The sequence below is a fragment of the Pongo pygmaeus genome, chromosome 2 (genome assembly GCF_028885625.2).
Source record: "Pongo pygmaeus isolate AG05252 chromosome 2, NHGRI_mPonPyg2-v2.0_pri, whole genome shotgun sequence".
Taxonomy (NCBI): domain Eukaryota; kingdom Metazoa; phylum Chordata; class Mammalia; order Primates; family Hominidae; genus Pongo; species Pongo pygmaeus.
The window spans coordinates 115,463,216-115,478,249 of NC_085930.1; the positions used below are offsets into that span (position 1 = coordinate 115,463,216).

General features: G+C 36.4%; 1 protein-coding gene across 2 annotated transcripts in view; it reads right to left on the reverse strand.

The window, feature by feature from the left end:
* The window catches only part of OXSR1 (oxidative stress responsive kinase 1), a 92,862-nt gene that overhangs the window by 14,956 nt on the left and 62,872 nt on the right, over positions 1–15,034 (reverse strand). For both annotated transcript variants that reach the window (XM_054481234.2, XM_063662024.1), the window contains exons 9-11: positions 10,734–10,782; positions 10,045–10,110; positions 3,520–3,642 (exon numbers count right to left, since the gene is read on the reverse strand). In XM_054481234.2, coding sequence (XP_054337209.1) covers positions 3,520–3,642; positions 10,045–10,110; positions 10,734–10,782 — 238 coding nt within the window. The remainder of the gene's footprint in view (positions 1–3,519; positions 3,643–10,044; positions 10,111–10,733; positions 10,783–15,034) is intronic.

A 15,034-nucleotide genomic window follows, 5' to 3' on the forward strand; every position in this document is an offset into this window, starting at 1 on the left:
GACAAAGCTGAGAAATATATGCAAGTATAGACACATGTATATACATACACGCACACACACACACATTCACACACATACTTTACAAAGCTTGAATTCACACCAATGCCTCCAATTCAAACCCATTGCCACAGGATTCTTTCTCACCTTGCCCTGTTCCATACCTGCGTATATCTTCCTCTATAGTGCGAATCCTGGCTCCCAAGAACATTGAGACATTTACTCATTTCCTCAATACTACATCTACAAGAGTTTCTGAACTGCTTTGCATATACAACTATGAAAAATAATCCTAATAAAAGGAGCTCAAGGTTTGTCTTAAGTTTTCTCTTTCCCCCATCAACTCCACCTGAGAACACATAGTCAAATACTATATTCATAGGTTACTTGGATTCTTTCTTTTTATATTCCCCTTCAGTACAGTTACACATTCACTTAAAATATAATTGTAGACTTCCACTTCAGGCCATGATAAATAAACAGGGACCAGATTTATCTTTCTGCCTGAAACAACCCCACCTCTGCAAAAAAGACAAAATATATGAAGCAAAAATTTTCAAGACATTGGGCACTTGTCAAAGAAAAACAGTGATTCCTGGAAGACAGGGAAAAAAAAGTGGTGGGCCTTGTCCCTACTTACTGCCTTGAAAGCTTCCAAGCTATGGCACAGGGAGGTGGAACCTAGATGAAATCCAAGGAACTGCCTGAGTTGAGGAAACAGAGCTAAGAGACCGGGAGACCAAGGCAGATTAAGCTGATAAAACAGTACAAGGAAGGAGAAAGCTACAAAGAGAGTGAACCCTAGATAGCTGCAGACGGTCACTTTTGAATGTTTGACAGAATACTTATCAACGAATGCACGTAAAGAAATGCCGGAGAATACGGGGGGAAAACATCAAAAATGATGAGATGGAAGAGTGCATAGCACTCACACAGGGCCAGGAACAGTGCCTATTTCCACCAGCCCGACTGGAAAAACTAATAACTCACAGAGCATTGGGTAGTGTTCTCAAAAAGGTCTTGTCTCAGTAATGGGGAATAAATGGCTGTAGGCTGAACACTACTACAGACCCAACCAACAAATTATAAAAGCAAGATCTAAAAGCATTAAACTATTTCCAACTAACTTTAATGTATCCCAGAACAAAGCTCAAGAAGACTTACAGAAATACAAAATTGTCAGCAAGCAATAAGGTGAAAATTACAATGTTTGGCACCTAATCAGATTACTAGATATGCAGAGGCAGGAAAATACTCCTCAAGCCATAATGAAGAGAATAACTAACCAAACAAAACCAATTCAGAATTGACATGGATGTTAGAATTAGAAGAGAAGGATGTTAAAATAGTTATCATAGCTGTATTACATATCTCCAAAAAGTTAAGTAGAGACATAGAAGATGGGAAAAAAAATTAAACTTCTAGACTACTACAATGCCTGAGATGAACAGGAACTGGATGGGATTAGCAGAAGATTAGATATTGCAGAAGATAAATAAACTTGAAAGCTAGCATAAAAACTACACAAAATAGACAGAAAAAAAGAATTTTTAAAAAATTAAGAGAAACAGTAGGCTGTGAGACAACTTCGAGCTGCCTAATATATATGTTACTGGGGGACAGAAAAAATGTTTGAAAATATAATGGCTGAAAAATTTCCAAACTTGATAAAAACCTATAAACCACAGATCCAAGAAGCTCAATAAACCCCAAGCACAAGAAACATGAAGAAAAATATACCTAGGCATATCGCAATCAAATTTGCCAAAACCATTTGTAAAGAGGAAATCTTAAAAGCAGCCAGGGAAAAAAGACATGTTACTTATAAAGGAACAAGAATAAGAATGTCACAAAATTTCTAAGTGGAAAGATGCAAGCAAGAAGATGGTGAAGAAATATCTTTAAAATGCTGAAAGAAAAAAGCCTGTCAACCTGGAATTCTATACCCTACAAACACACATTCTCAAAACAAAGACATTTTCAGACATAAAATCATCACCAAAAGACTTATAACACAAAAAATATTAAGGAAAGTTTTTCAGGCATAAGGAAAATAATATAAAGATGGAAATCTGGATCTACATAACAGCATTATGAATATGGGCAGAATTTTGTCAAAGCCTTTTCAGAATCTACGAAAATAAAAATATGATTTTTCTCCTTAGATCTATCAATATTATGAGATTTCCTAATACTGAACCATCATTGCACCCTACCCCGTTTGGTCATGGTATATTATTTTCTTAACATAGTTCAATTTAGTTTTAAAAGAGTCATGTTCTTAAAAAGAATTCATGGTCTCAAAAATGCTATAAAGATAACATGAAAAATACTGGACAGGAAACTACTTATTCTGTGGCCAAAGTATGTAAGTTTCTGTGTTGTTTAGATACCAATGTATTAGGTTATAAGAAAGCTACTGTAACTATTTCAGAACTACCAAATTTATCTATAGATAGCTAGAGAGTAATAATTAGATACTGAAAAGCTATAATGTTATCTCTCGAAATATTTGTTAGTCAGAGGAAAAATAGCATCATCATCCCTTTCACAGGAAGCTAGAACTACCAAATTCATGCAGCTTTAGCTTCCTCTGGTAGCTTTAATATAACAATACATGAGAGTATCAATTCAGACAGGAATCACATGAAAAAGTAAGGAAGAAAGGATGCCATAGTCTCACATTTATAAAGAAACATTAAACTCACAATTATATGTAAACAAATATTTGCATTTATCTTCTAAACAGTGTTTCCAAGCTTAGAGCTTAATCGATTTTTGCCAACTTCCATTGGCAAGGCCTTTACAAACTTAGCTCTACAGAAGGACTAGACTCAAAGACCTCATTAGATAAACAAGGTCAACAAATATTCAGTGTTTATCAAGAGTCATAAGTGCTTTCACCAAAGCAGATCCTAAAAGCAAGAAGCAATATACCAGTATACTCACTATTCATCCCACAAAACCAGTCCTAAGCAGTCAAAGGTATAATACCCTCAAACATTTATATTTCCTTATAAGACTTCCAGTCTTAGGAAGGAATGAGTCCTGACAACTTGAGGAAGTGCTTTTAGGCAAGAGTGATGAAATGAATCAAAAGGAAGACTCTTGTCTTCACTGTTTTTAGGAAACACACACACGTGTGCATGACAGATATCTAGGATGTACCAACTGAATAAGAGATACACCATTCCTCCTTAGTAGAAGGATAACAGACTTCAGGGAAAAGGCTTCCATTGCTGGGCCTTCAAGTTCACTAACTTTTCTTCTGCGATGTCTAATTGGCCATTAATCCTATCCAGTGTATTTTGCATCTCAGACATTTGCAGCTTTCGTCTCTAGATTTGGTAGATTTGGGTCATTTTTATATACTCTAAATATTATATTCAAACAGATGTCTAAGTCCAACTTTCCATGCAGAATTAACTGGGCTCCTATTATTAATAAGCTGTTCAAGAAAATCCTGTTACAATTGTATTCTTTATAAGTTCTAGCTAAAGTACACAGTTCAATAAAATTTACCCTGAGTTGTGAAATTGCTGCCTTCCCTTCCTCGCTTTCTTCATCAAATTCATCATCACTCCACTCCCAGCCTCCATCCTCTGTCTTATGAAGACGGCCACTGGAACCTGGTACTCTCCGAACCTGCTCATTAGAAAGAGAAGTGGGTTATGGTGGTATTTCATGCTTACTAAGTAGAAAACTCCGTATTTCTCTCTTCTTCTATCACTTCAATTCATTAAGTAGATAATAATTTTCCCCATAAATGTTCCCATATAAATTCATATCCTCCAACCATCACCTGCTCTCTGTTGACAATCTCTACTACCTGTCTTTAGTAACAACCGCTGTACTTCTATACTCTGAGCCCAAACATCAAAATCCTTCTTATGTAAAATCACAGCTAAAAATCTGATTTTAAATGTCCTGAGACATTTAAGGAAAGAAAAAAAAAAAAAAGAGGTTTTGGGTGCTCAAAATGAATAAACCCAAGATTTAAAATCTGTTATTTTTTCTTTTTGTTAAGTCAAACTTATACTTGCATATGATTTCAAGAGTACTAGAGCTGTGCATGTTTTGTTAAGAAAAACAGCAACCTCCTAACTTTCAGCTTCATCTCCACTGGCAACCACTTTCAACTCATTTTCGCTTATCTTTTTGGACATTCATCTCTTGAATATGTGGTCCTATCATTATTCACTGATTTTTTGGTTTTAGGAGTTATCTGTAGGACTTCCCACAATAGAAGATGAAAATTTAACTCTGTTATGAACTCTCTATTCTTTTCTCAAGATATACTATAATTTTGGTTAGATCAATATTCAATGTTTACATAACATGATTATATATATCATATTCAGAGCTGAGCCTTATCATATATTACCACTTCTATTTCCCCTGTAGTTAGTATTTATTCTCTCTCAGCTGTTTATATCTCCTTTTACCACATTCAAATGGGTATTCTGTCAGTATCATCTTCTTGAAGAAGACTCTCACCGGAACCTCCTGATCTGTTCCATCCTAGACTGGTTTCACAGCATGTCTCCTATTTCAGATCAAATTCTACCATCAGCCAGAGGATTGTGCGTCCTGGATCACGTGACTTCTGTTTTTAGTTTAAGCACCATCTCCACTATTAGCATGTATTAAAGTCATGCATTTCTGAACTTATCTTGATTCCATCTTCACACTTCATTCATTGTTTGGTCAAAAAAGAAAAGGCTGCATCAGTAATTATTTTCTTTCACACCTTTGAAGAAAACTGCCTCATTGTTTGGCTTCCAGAAGTGCTACTGAGGTCATCATGACTCCTGATCCTGTCTGTGACATTTCCCCCCTCCCTGGAAGAATACAGATTCTTCTTTTTGCCTCCAGTATTCTGACTTATCATGGTAATGTATGTTAGCATTAGTCTATTTTTATTAATTGTGCTGAGTACTCAAGACTCTTTCAATCTGGAAATTCATGACCATCCAGTTTTGGACATTTTTCTTGAATTATTTTGTCAATGATTTACTTTCTTCTGTTTTTCTCAGTTCTCCTTTTCTGGAATTCTCTTTACTCAAATGCTGTACCTTCTCAAATGGTCCTCTAATCTCAGCTTTTTGTTATCTATATCTGGGCCTTTTGAACTCTTTTCTGGGAAATTTCCTCAACCTTTGCATTGAATTTTTCATTTCTTCTATGTTTTCAACTTCCAAAAGCTTTTTGTTGGTACTGGTCCTGGTTCTCTAAAAGCTCCCTTATAATTCATACGCCATACAACTGAACCACTCAAAGTATACAGTTCAATGATTTTTAGTATATTCAAAGTTGTGTAACCATCACTACCATCAAATTTAGAACATTTTTATCACTCCCTACAAGACATGCCATACTCTTTAGCAGTAACTGGCCACTTCTCTCCAAAACCCCCAGTCCTATGTTACCACTAATCTACTTTCTGTCTCTTTACATTTGCCTATTTTCAACATTTCACATAAATTGAATCATACAACATGTGGTCTTTTGTGATGGGCTTTTTTAACTAGCATAATGTTTGAAAGGGTCATCCATGCTATGGCATGTATCAGTACTTCATTCCTTTTTATTGTCAAATAGTATTCTACTGTATGAATATACCACATTTTATAAATCTAATCATCAGCTGATGAGCATGTGGGTTGTTTACACTTTTTGGTTATTATGAATAATGCTGCCATGAGCAGCGTACACATTTTTGTGTGGACTTACGTTTTCAATTCTCTGGCGTGTGCCTAGGAGTAGAATTGCTGGGTCACATGGTGACTTTGTTTAGGCTTCTGAGGAACTGCCAGACTGCTTTCCAAAGTGGCTGCACCATTTCACATTCCCATCACCAGTGCAGAAGTGTTCCAATCTCTCCACATCTTTACCAACAGTTGTTACTGTCTTTTTGATTATAGCCATCCTAGTGGGTGTGAAGTGGTATCTCTTTGTTATTTTGATTTGCATTTCTCTGATGGCTAATAATACTGAGTATCTTTTCATGTGTTTATTGGCCATTTATCTATCTTCAAGAGGTCTCTATTCAGATCCTTTGCCCATTTTTAAAAATGTGTTGTCTTTTTATTATTGAGTTGCAAAAGTTCTTTATATATTCTAGATACAAGTCCCTTATCATATATATGATTTGCAAATATTTATTCCCATTCTGTAGGTTGTCTTTTCACTTTCTTGCCAGCATCTATTGAAGCACAAAAGTCTTAACTTTTGATAAAATCAATTTACCTACTTTTTCCTTTAATTGCTTGTATTTTTGGTGTCATATCTAAGGAAGCTTTGCCTAGCTCAAATTCCCAAAGATTTACAGCTATATTTTCTTCCAACAGTATTATAACTTTAGCTCCTATATTTAGGTCAACAATCCATTTTGAGTTAATTTTTTGTAGGATGAGAGTAAAAGACCCAACTTCATTCTTCTGCATGTGACTATTCAGTTGTACCAAGGCCATTTGAAGATGATGATTCTTTAGTCTTCACTGAATTGTCATGGCACAAATGCTTCTTTAATAGTATCATGTTTACTTTTTGTGAATGTAAACTCTTTTTTCTTTTGAGACAGGGTCTTGCTCTGTCACCCAGGCTGAAGTGCAGTGGCGCAAACACAGCTCCCTGCAGCCTCTACCTCCTGGGCTCAAGCGATCCTCCTGCCTCAGCCTCCCGAGCAGCTGGAATCACAGGCACATGCCACCATGCCCAGCTAATTTTTTTTTTTGGTAGAGTCTGGGTCTTGCCTTGTTACCCAGGATGGTCTAGAACTCCTGGGCTCAAGCAATCCTCCTGACTTCTCCTCCTAATGTGTTGGGATTTACAGGCGTGGGCTACCACTCCTGGTAAATATAAACTCTTATCTCTAAAGACAGTCATGATTTTATTTAAATTATCTTCCTATATAGTCTGTTTCCTGTAAGTTTCTTTTTTTTTCTGTTTATTTTGACCTCTATTTTTCATATTAAGAGGTTTCCCTGAAGTATCCTGTGATCCTAGATCTATGCTCATATTTAAGTGCAAGGAACTAAAGCACTGATTGGAAACACTGAGCTTTTAAGTGGGTGGAGTTTGCTTCACTGCAGAGTGATGTGGGTGAGCATTTCCCACCTCCAATGTCAGTACTTCTGTTTTTCCTCTTAGGCTAGTCAGATTGATCAAATAAGGATTTTTCAACGTCTTGTCTAGGGGGTAATAAGCCTTAATATTTATGTTCCAGGAGTTGTATGAAGTGATATGAATAGATTCTTAACATTCAATGTGTAAACAATTACTTAAATGCCCTTTTCAGTAAGTTATTCCCATCTTTAACTGTGCCTGGTGTCCTTCAGTTCAGAGACCATTTCTTTTACCCTTCTGCAGAATAAACCACCAGACATCTCCTGGAGTGCAGCATGGAGTGGGGGAGGGACCACAGTCTAACTCTATCTTAACACTTTCAACCAACCTTCCTGTTTTTAGCCCTACTTTCACTCTCATTTCTGGAGGTACCTGGCACTATTAATTCCCTTACCTTTCAGGGTTCTGTTGTATATGGTAGCTTCCAAGCTTTTCTTAATACTGGCTTAGCAATTATAGTCTGCTGATTTGCCAAGTCCTTTACCACTAATTTATGGGCATAAAAGTTTTGAATATTTGGTTGCAGCTTTCACTTCTCTCATTTTTTGTCCACTAGAGGTTTATGCCTTTTCTTTTAATTTTTTCTTTTCTTTTTGAGACACAGTCTCGCTCTGTCACCCGGGCTGGAGTGCAGTGGCATGATCTTGGCTCACTACAACCTCTGCCCTGCAGGCTCAAACAATCCTCCCACCTCAGCCTCCTGAGTAGCTGGGACCACAGGCACACACCACCATGCCTGGCTAATTTTAATTTTTGTATTTTTAGTAGAGATAGGGTCTGCCATGTTGCCCAGGCTGGTCTTGAACTCCTGAGCTCAAGCAATCTATCTGCCTCAGCCTCCCAAAGTGCTGGGATTACAGGCGTGAGCCACCGTGCTTGATCTCTTTTTATTCTCTTAACAGTTCTTTTAGTAGATAATTTTTGGCAGGAGGGTGGAAATATATGCAGGTATTAACCCAGGCTGAAGTACAGTGGTATGATCACAGTTGACTGTGCCTTCAACCTCCCAGGCTCAAGCGATCCTCCCACCTCAACATCCTGAATAGCCGGGACCAGAGGTGTACGCCACCATAGCTTATTAATTTTTAAATTCTTTTTATAGATATGGGGTCTCACTATGTTGCTCAGGCTGGCCTTGAACTCCTGGGTTCAAGCTATCCTCCCACCTTAGCCTCCCAGAGGTGCTGGGATTACAAGCATGAGTCACCATATCCCCGGTCTGAGGCTCGTTCTTTTTTTTTTTTTTGAGACAGAGTCTTGCTCTGTCGCCCAGGCTGGAGTACAGTGGCACAATCTCAGCTCACTGCAACCTCCCTCTTCTGCATTCAAATGATTCTCATGCCTCAGCCTTCCGAGTAGCTGGAATTATAGACATGTACTACCACGCCGGGCTAAGTTTTGTATTTTTAGTAGAGACGAGGTTCCACCATGTTGGCCAGGCTGGTCTTGAACTCCTGGCCTCAAGTGATCCACCTGCCTTGGCTTCCCAAAGTGCTGGGATTACAGGCATGAGCCACTGAACCCAACTTACTCTTCTTAAATTAATCAGATTTCAGATATAAATCAACATGTATCTCAGATGGGATTTATTATAATAATAAGCACAGAAAATTTATACATATTATTAATAAGCATAGAAATATATACATATTATTTAAGAATATCCTGTGTGTCAGGAACTATTCTAGGCACACTGAAGATACAGCAATGAAAAAAAGTCCCTGTTCTCATTAAACTGTTATTCTAACGGTAAAGAATGACTATAAAACGTCAGATGGTGATAAGTAGGGTAAAGGGATAGAGAGTCATGGGAGGGTACTGTTTTAGTAATCAGAGAATATTATTCTGAGGAAAGGCCAATTGAGTAGACTTGACATAAAGTGAAGGAATGAGCCAAGTGAGTTTTTAACCTAGTAGCTATCCATGAGAATAATCTTCCAAGTCTCATCCACTAGAGACATGACTTTAATTGGTTTGGGATGACACTGTCCATGTTTCTTTTTTTTTTTTTTTTAAGTCCCCAGGTGATTCTGATATGGAACGATGGATTATAGCCACTGAAAAAGATACATCTCTAAAATAGAGACAAGTTAACTGTTTTACCAGTGCTTATTAAGAATATCATTTCCAAGTATTTAATATACATTTCTGGTTCTTCACTGTGTTAAATTCTTGGAACGTATCAAAATTCCCAAGCAGTGAGATCTATGGAAGAGAATAAGCCACTGCTAGACATAATGCTTCTAACTTCTTGGACAGGCTTACCACTATATTATATAACGTGTAAGACCTTTACCTTCTTCAAGTCTATCATCAGCAGAAGCCCAAACTGCCTCCTTTCCTTCACATTGGATAAGTCTGCTTCAGCAGAGAAGTAAGAGTGGGAAAAAGGGAGGATTTTCTTCTCCCTGCTCTCACAGAGGTTCATAAAAGTATAATGGACAGGAAGATTAATATATTCTGCCCAAACTGAGATATTAAAGCATTCTGTATGCTCACATCATGACCAAACTTCTTAGAAATTACATGTGCATAATAAAGTTCTTTCAGTCTTTCTGTAAAGGCAGTAGAAAATTTGGAGTTCCAAAGAGGGTACTGTGACTTATACCCAAAGCTATAAATGCTATGTAAAATCAGAACTCACTCTGGTAGCTGGAAACAGTTATCAAACAGAGTTTAGAATTAATTTACCAATTACTGTCTAGCATCCCTTTTCATCCTAAAAGATAGCAGAGTAATACCAAGGCATACAGTAGACCAAAGATATTTGCTGAATGAATGTATCAAAGAATGCTTTAGAAAGGATCGAAAGAAAACCAGTAATTCTCATATACTATTAACAATGTATTACTTAACATGTTTTCAAAATGCAAAAATAAAGTAAATTCTTCAGGAAAACTGAGTTAAATTCTGATTTACCTTTTTTGCTCTTTCAGAAATGGTTGGTGCTCTCTGCAATATTTTTTCTTGAAGAAATTCTTTATTCTGGAGAGGAAAAGTATTTTGTTTTTATAAGTTTTTAAGGTATCAAAAAAAAACCCCACAAAAATGTTCACCATAATCAAAATGTGATATAGTAACTGTTCTGTAATGAAGTGTGAGAAAAACTTTCATTCTTTCACTCTGAAGCTCCTTTAGTACGTTACTACCACAATTTCATAAATTGAGACAGAAAATTAAGAGTAGTACACTGTATGAACCATTGTCTATGAAGAGTTTGCTGTACTGTATGTTCTTTGAGATCATGGTCCTACATTTCCAACTACAGTAACATCCTACTATCTGATATATTTGGGAAATGAGATGTTTACAAATTCAGTAGTAAACCTTAAAACCAGAGTTTGGTATTTTTCACAAATTATATTTATAATGACAAAATTTAATAATCATTGTTCCTATGATCAGTTTAACCTAATATTTAAAAAGATTTACTAAATTCTGAAGCAATTATCTTAATTACAAAAACTGTATACATAGTGCTTTCTGCAATTATTTTATCTACCATCATTTTTCCAAACATAATCATCCAACTTCTAAGCAGTGAACATAATCTGAGTAATTGAGGAGCATCCTATGAATACACATAATCAAAAGCTGGAATTGCCTACCTTTGCTTTCTGGAAAAATTTGTGCCTTAATAGTTCTGCTGCTGTTGGTCTAAAACCAGGGAGGGAGGGAAGAAAAGTTTTTACAATTAATTCAAGTGTAATGTCAGATTCCATCATCAAAAATGAGAAAAAATTTTTTTCAACAGCAAAATAAAAACAGTATACTCTACTTTCCTTAAACTGCTAAAAAGCAAAAGTAAAACAAACTTGATACAGGACATTGAATAAAATAAAAAACTCAAAACAAATATTCTGATAACAATTATTGTATATTCTTTGAAAAAATCATTAGTGAAATGTTTTTTCTGGAAGCATGATTTCTTAATAGAGTCTAATATATTTGCTATTTAATAATATTAATTTAATATTTAATATTATTTCCCAATAAGTAAGCCAGAAAATATCTATCTAACATTTTTAGCAACGCATAAAAATATATTTAAACACACAGAGAGGAAACGGACCAAATCAAGACCTCCACTTCTTGCCACATGGTAGCCTGCCAGCCTTCAATTTAAGTAACCACAGATCCTTAAAAATAGATTTCACAATCTCCCTTTAAAAATGAAAATTCTAAAAGTAAAGTATATTCCCCAAATTTAACAAAACTCAGTGTTTAACTCATTTCTTCATGGTCTTATTTCCTTTTAAGTAAAGACATGACTGTCAATTTTATAAGCTTTTAAAAGAGTATCATTCAGAATAAAGAATTTAACATTTAAGAGACTGGACCTATTTTGCCACACACCTACCTGATCCTGAGCAAATCACAACCTCTCTAAGGTTCAGTATTACTTGGCCAAGCCCCTAAGAGCAGTAGTTCTTAAACACTGCTGTGCATTAAACTATCTGGGAAGAATGTAAAAATCCCAATGACCAGCGGGCACCATGGCTCACACCTGTAATCCCAGAACTTTGGGAGGCCAAGGTGGGTGGATCACGATATCAGGAGTTCAAGACCATCCTGGCCAATACGGTGACACCCCGTCTCTACTAAAAAAACACAAAAATTAGCAGGGCATGGTGGCGTGCGCCTGTAGTCCCAGCTACTCGGGAGGCTGAGGCAGGAGAATTGCTTGAACCCATGAAGCGGAGGTTGCAGTGAGCCAAGATTGTGCCACTGTACTCCAGCCTGGGCGACAGAGCAAGACTGTCTCAAAAACAAACAAACAAACAAAACCAATGACCAGGCTATACCTCATACCAATTAAAGCAGAAGCTTTAATTGGTCTTAGTAATTTTTAAAACTCCCCAGGTAATTCCAATATGCATTCCAGTTTAAGAACCAGCACCTCAGATGATTATTATAAAGATTAAAAAGCTGAATAAATGTGAAAGTGCTGTGCAAACTGAAATCCTACATTATCACTCTTATTTTTTCATTCACTCAAGATTTCAATATGCTCAACAATGTGATTGCTCAACATTGCTTCTTATTATTCATTCCTTTCTTCTGACTTCATTTCCTTCTTTCTAAAGTCTAACTTATGGGTTCTTTAAGTGACAGAATGTGACTGGAAAACTCAATTTCTGTGTGCAAAATAATTTCATGTTCATTCTTGAATGACAGTCTGACTAGCTGGAGAACTCTGGGTCAAAGTCACAGTCATGAGCCTCTTAATGCTTTGGCCAACAATATACTGTGTATTTGACAGTAGTCAGAGCAACAGGCTACACTAAATAGCCTAGGCATGCAGTAGGCTGTACCATCAAAGTTTGTGTAAGTACACTCCATGATGTTCACACAATGACAAAACTGCCTAATACACATATTACAGAATGAATCCTCATCATTTTAAGTGACACATGACTGCATTTTCTCTGAGCATTTCACTAAATGCTGGCCGTAACTGTTGTGTTATTGGGGAAGTAGCTGTCAAGTCTACCTGCTAATCCTCAGTAGGTAATCTGTTCCCCGAGGTTGCCTGTAGGAGTTTATCTTTGCTTCGTGTCCAGTAGTTTCACAACAACGTGTACAAGTGGAAGGGGGACACTGCTTGGAATTCTGGGGGGATGGCTCTTTACTCTGAGAATATAGGTCTTTCATCAACTCTGGAAAATTCTCAGCCATTATTTCTTTGAATATCACTTCTCCTACATTCTCTCTAGTCTTTCCTGGTAAGTTCATGTATATGTATATGTACATTTGTGCATGCGTGTGTGTGTGGATGTGCATACACACAAACATACTGAACCTTCTCAGTCCACCCTCCAAATGTTAATATTTCTTTCATATTCCCTCTTTGATCTTTCTGTGCTACATTCTGAGCAATTTCCTCAGTATAGTGTAGTCTGATTAAAACAGGCTAACTCTAGTCCAATTGCATGGGTCAGAATTCTGATTCCACCATTTATTAGCTGTGTGACTTTGGAGAAGGTTACTTAACCTCTCTGTGATTCAGTTTCTTCATTTGTAAAATAAAGAAAATAACAGTGCTATCCTCAAAGGATTACTGTGAAAACTAAACAATATATGTTAAGTGTTTACCACAGTGCCTGGTACTTGAGTAAATAATCTCTTTTTTGTTTTACTGGTTGTTCTGTTTAACCAGTCCATTGTGCGTGTTATTTTAACTTAGCAATGTTCTAAACAAAGTTTAATTTTGGTTTACAAACTGGAATAGATTTTCTATAGCTTCCAGTTTTCTTAAAGTTTTATAATAATTTTAGACTTAGAGAAGAGCTGCAAAACTAGTACAGAGTTCCTACATGCCATTCACCACCTTCTGCTATCATTAACCTTTTACATAACCACAGTATAATAATAAAGAAATCAACTAAAATATCAACACTGGTACAATACTATTAACTAAACTACAGACTTCATTCCATTTCTCCAGTTTTTCCACTAATGTCCTTTTTCTGTCCCAGGATCTAGTATAGGATACTCTGTTGCTTTCCGTCTTCACGTCTTCTTAATTTCCTCCAATCTGTGACAGTTTCTTAGTCTCTCTTCCTTGACAGTTTTGAAGATTGCTGGTCAGGTATTTTGCTGCATATTTCTCGATTTGGGTTTGTCTGATGTTTTCTCATTATAGACCGAAGTTACGGATTTGGAGGAAGAATACCTCACAGGTTATATGCCCTTCTCGTTGCACCATATCAAGAGGTACATCAGTCTTATCAATGTATTATTAATAGTGATGTTAACCTTGGTCATTGGGTAGAGGAGGTGCATTGTAAAGTTGCTATTTTTCCTTTTTCATACTCTACTCATCAGAAGTGAGTCAACAAGTCCAGCTCACACTCATGGAAAGTTTTAAACATTAATCACTGTGTTTTTCATTTCTGGCATTGCTATTTGGTTCTTCTGTCATAGTCACAGTCTTTTCTTGTGGGTCTGATTTCTTCTCTTATAATTTTAATTATTTTCAATATACTTAATTTTATATCTTTTCAGATTATCACTGCATTACCTAAATCTCTTGGAGCACTAATCCGTCTGCTTGTGTCTGCTAACTAGTTCATAATGCATTGTTTCACTGTGTGTTTCTTAATTTTGGATTGTGACCTTATTACAGTGGTGCATAATGTTCAGGAATCCAATGGGAGCTAGAGTTTGACAGTGTTCTTCCAGTGCAGCTCTGTGACTACTTCCGTCACAAATAAAAAGTGATTTGGTGAAGCTTTTTTAACGTTCTAATCCTGTGGGTTCCTGGATAACATAGGTAGTATAGACTCTAAACCTGTGGAATGTCCAGGTTGAAGGGCTTGATTATTCAGGAGAGGTTTTTGTTGTCTTTTGGTGATGACAATTTTTATTCTTGTCTATCCTTTTACTAAGGATACAGACATCTGAAGTTCTTAGCTTTAAGAAGAATCTCAGTTCAAACTCCCCACTGGGTGGACCCAAGATCTCAATTCCAGTCTTCACATGGGAGTTACAAATCCAAATCAGTAGGTTATCAGAATGAATAGTGACCCACTGAAAACAGCCACGGGATTAGTTCACAGTATTTCTTCTTTAACTTAGGGCTTCCTTATTATTTCTGGCATCTGAGAATCTTTAAGTTGGATAGATTTTATCTGGCATTTCTAGGTATTTGTAACAAGATAATTTTGTTCCTTTAACCAACTAATTTGGTAAAAGAAAAGTGTTTCCTGTCTTTTTTAACTGTTTACTCAGAAACAGAAAAAAAAATTATAAAAACACAGGTATAAATTTTGCTACCTGTTTTTCTTACCCTTTCCAATATTTCCAACAATAAATTCTGAAACCCTATTACATATACTAGAGATGTGATCAAGAACATCAAAGTCTTTCCCTTTTAATGATCTTTAGAGAAACAAAAATTAAAGAA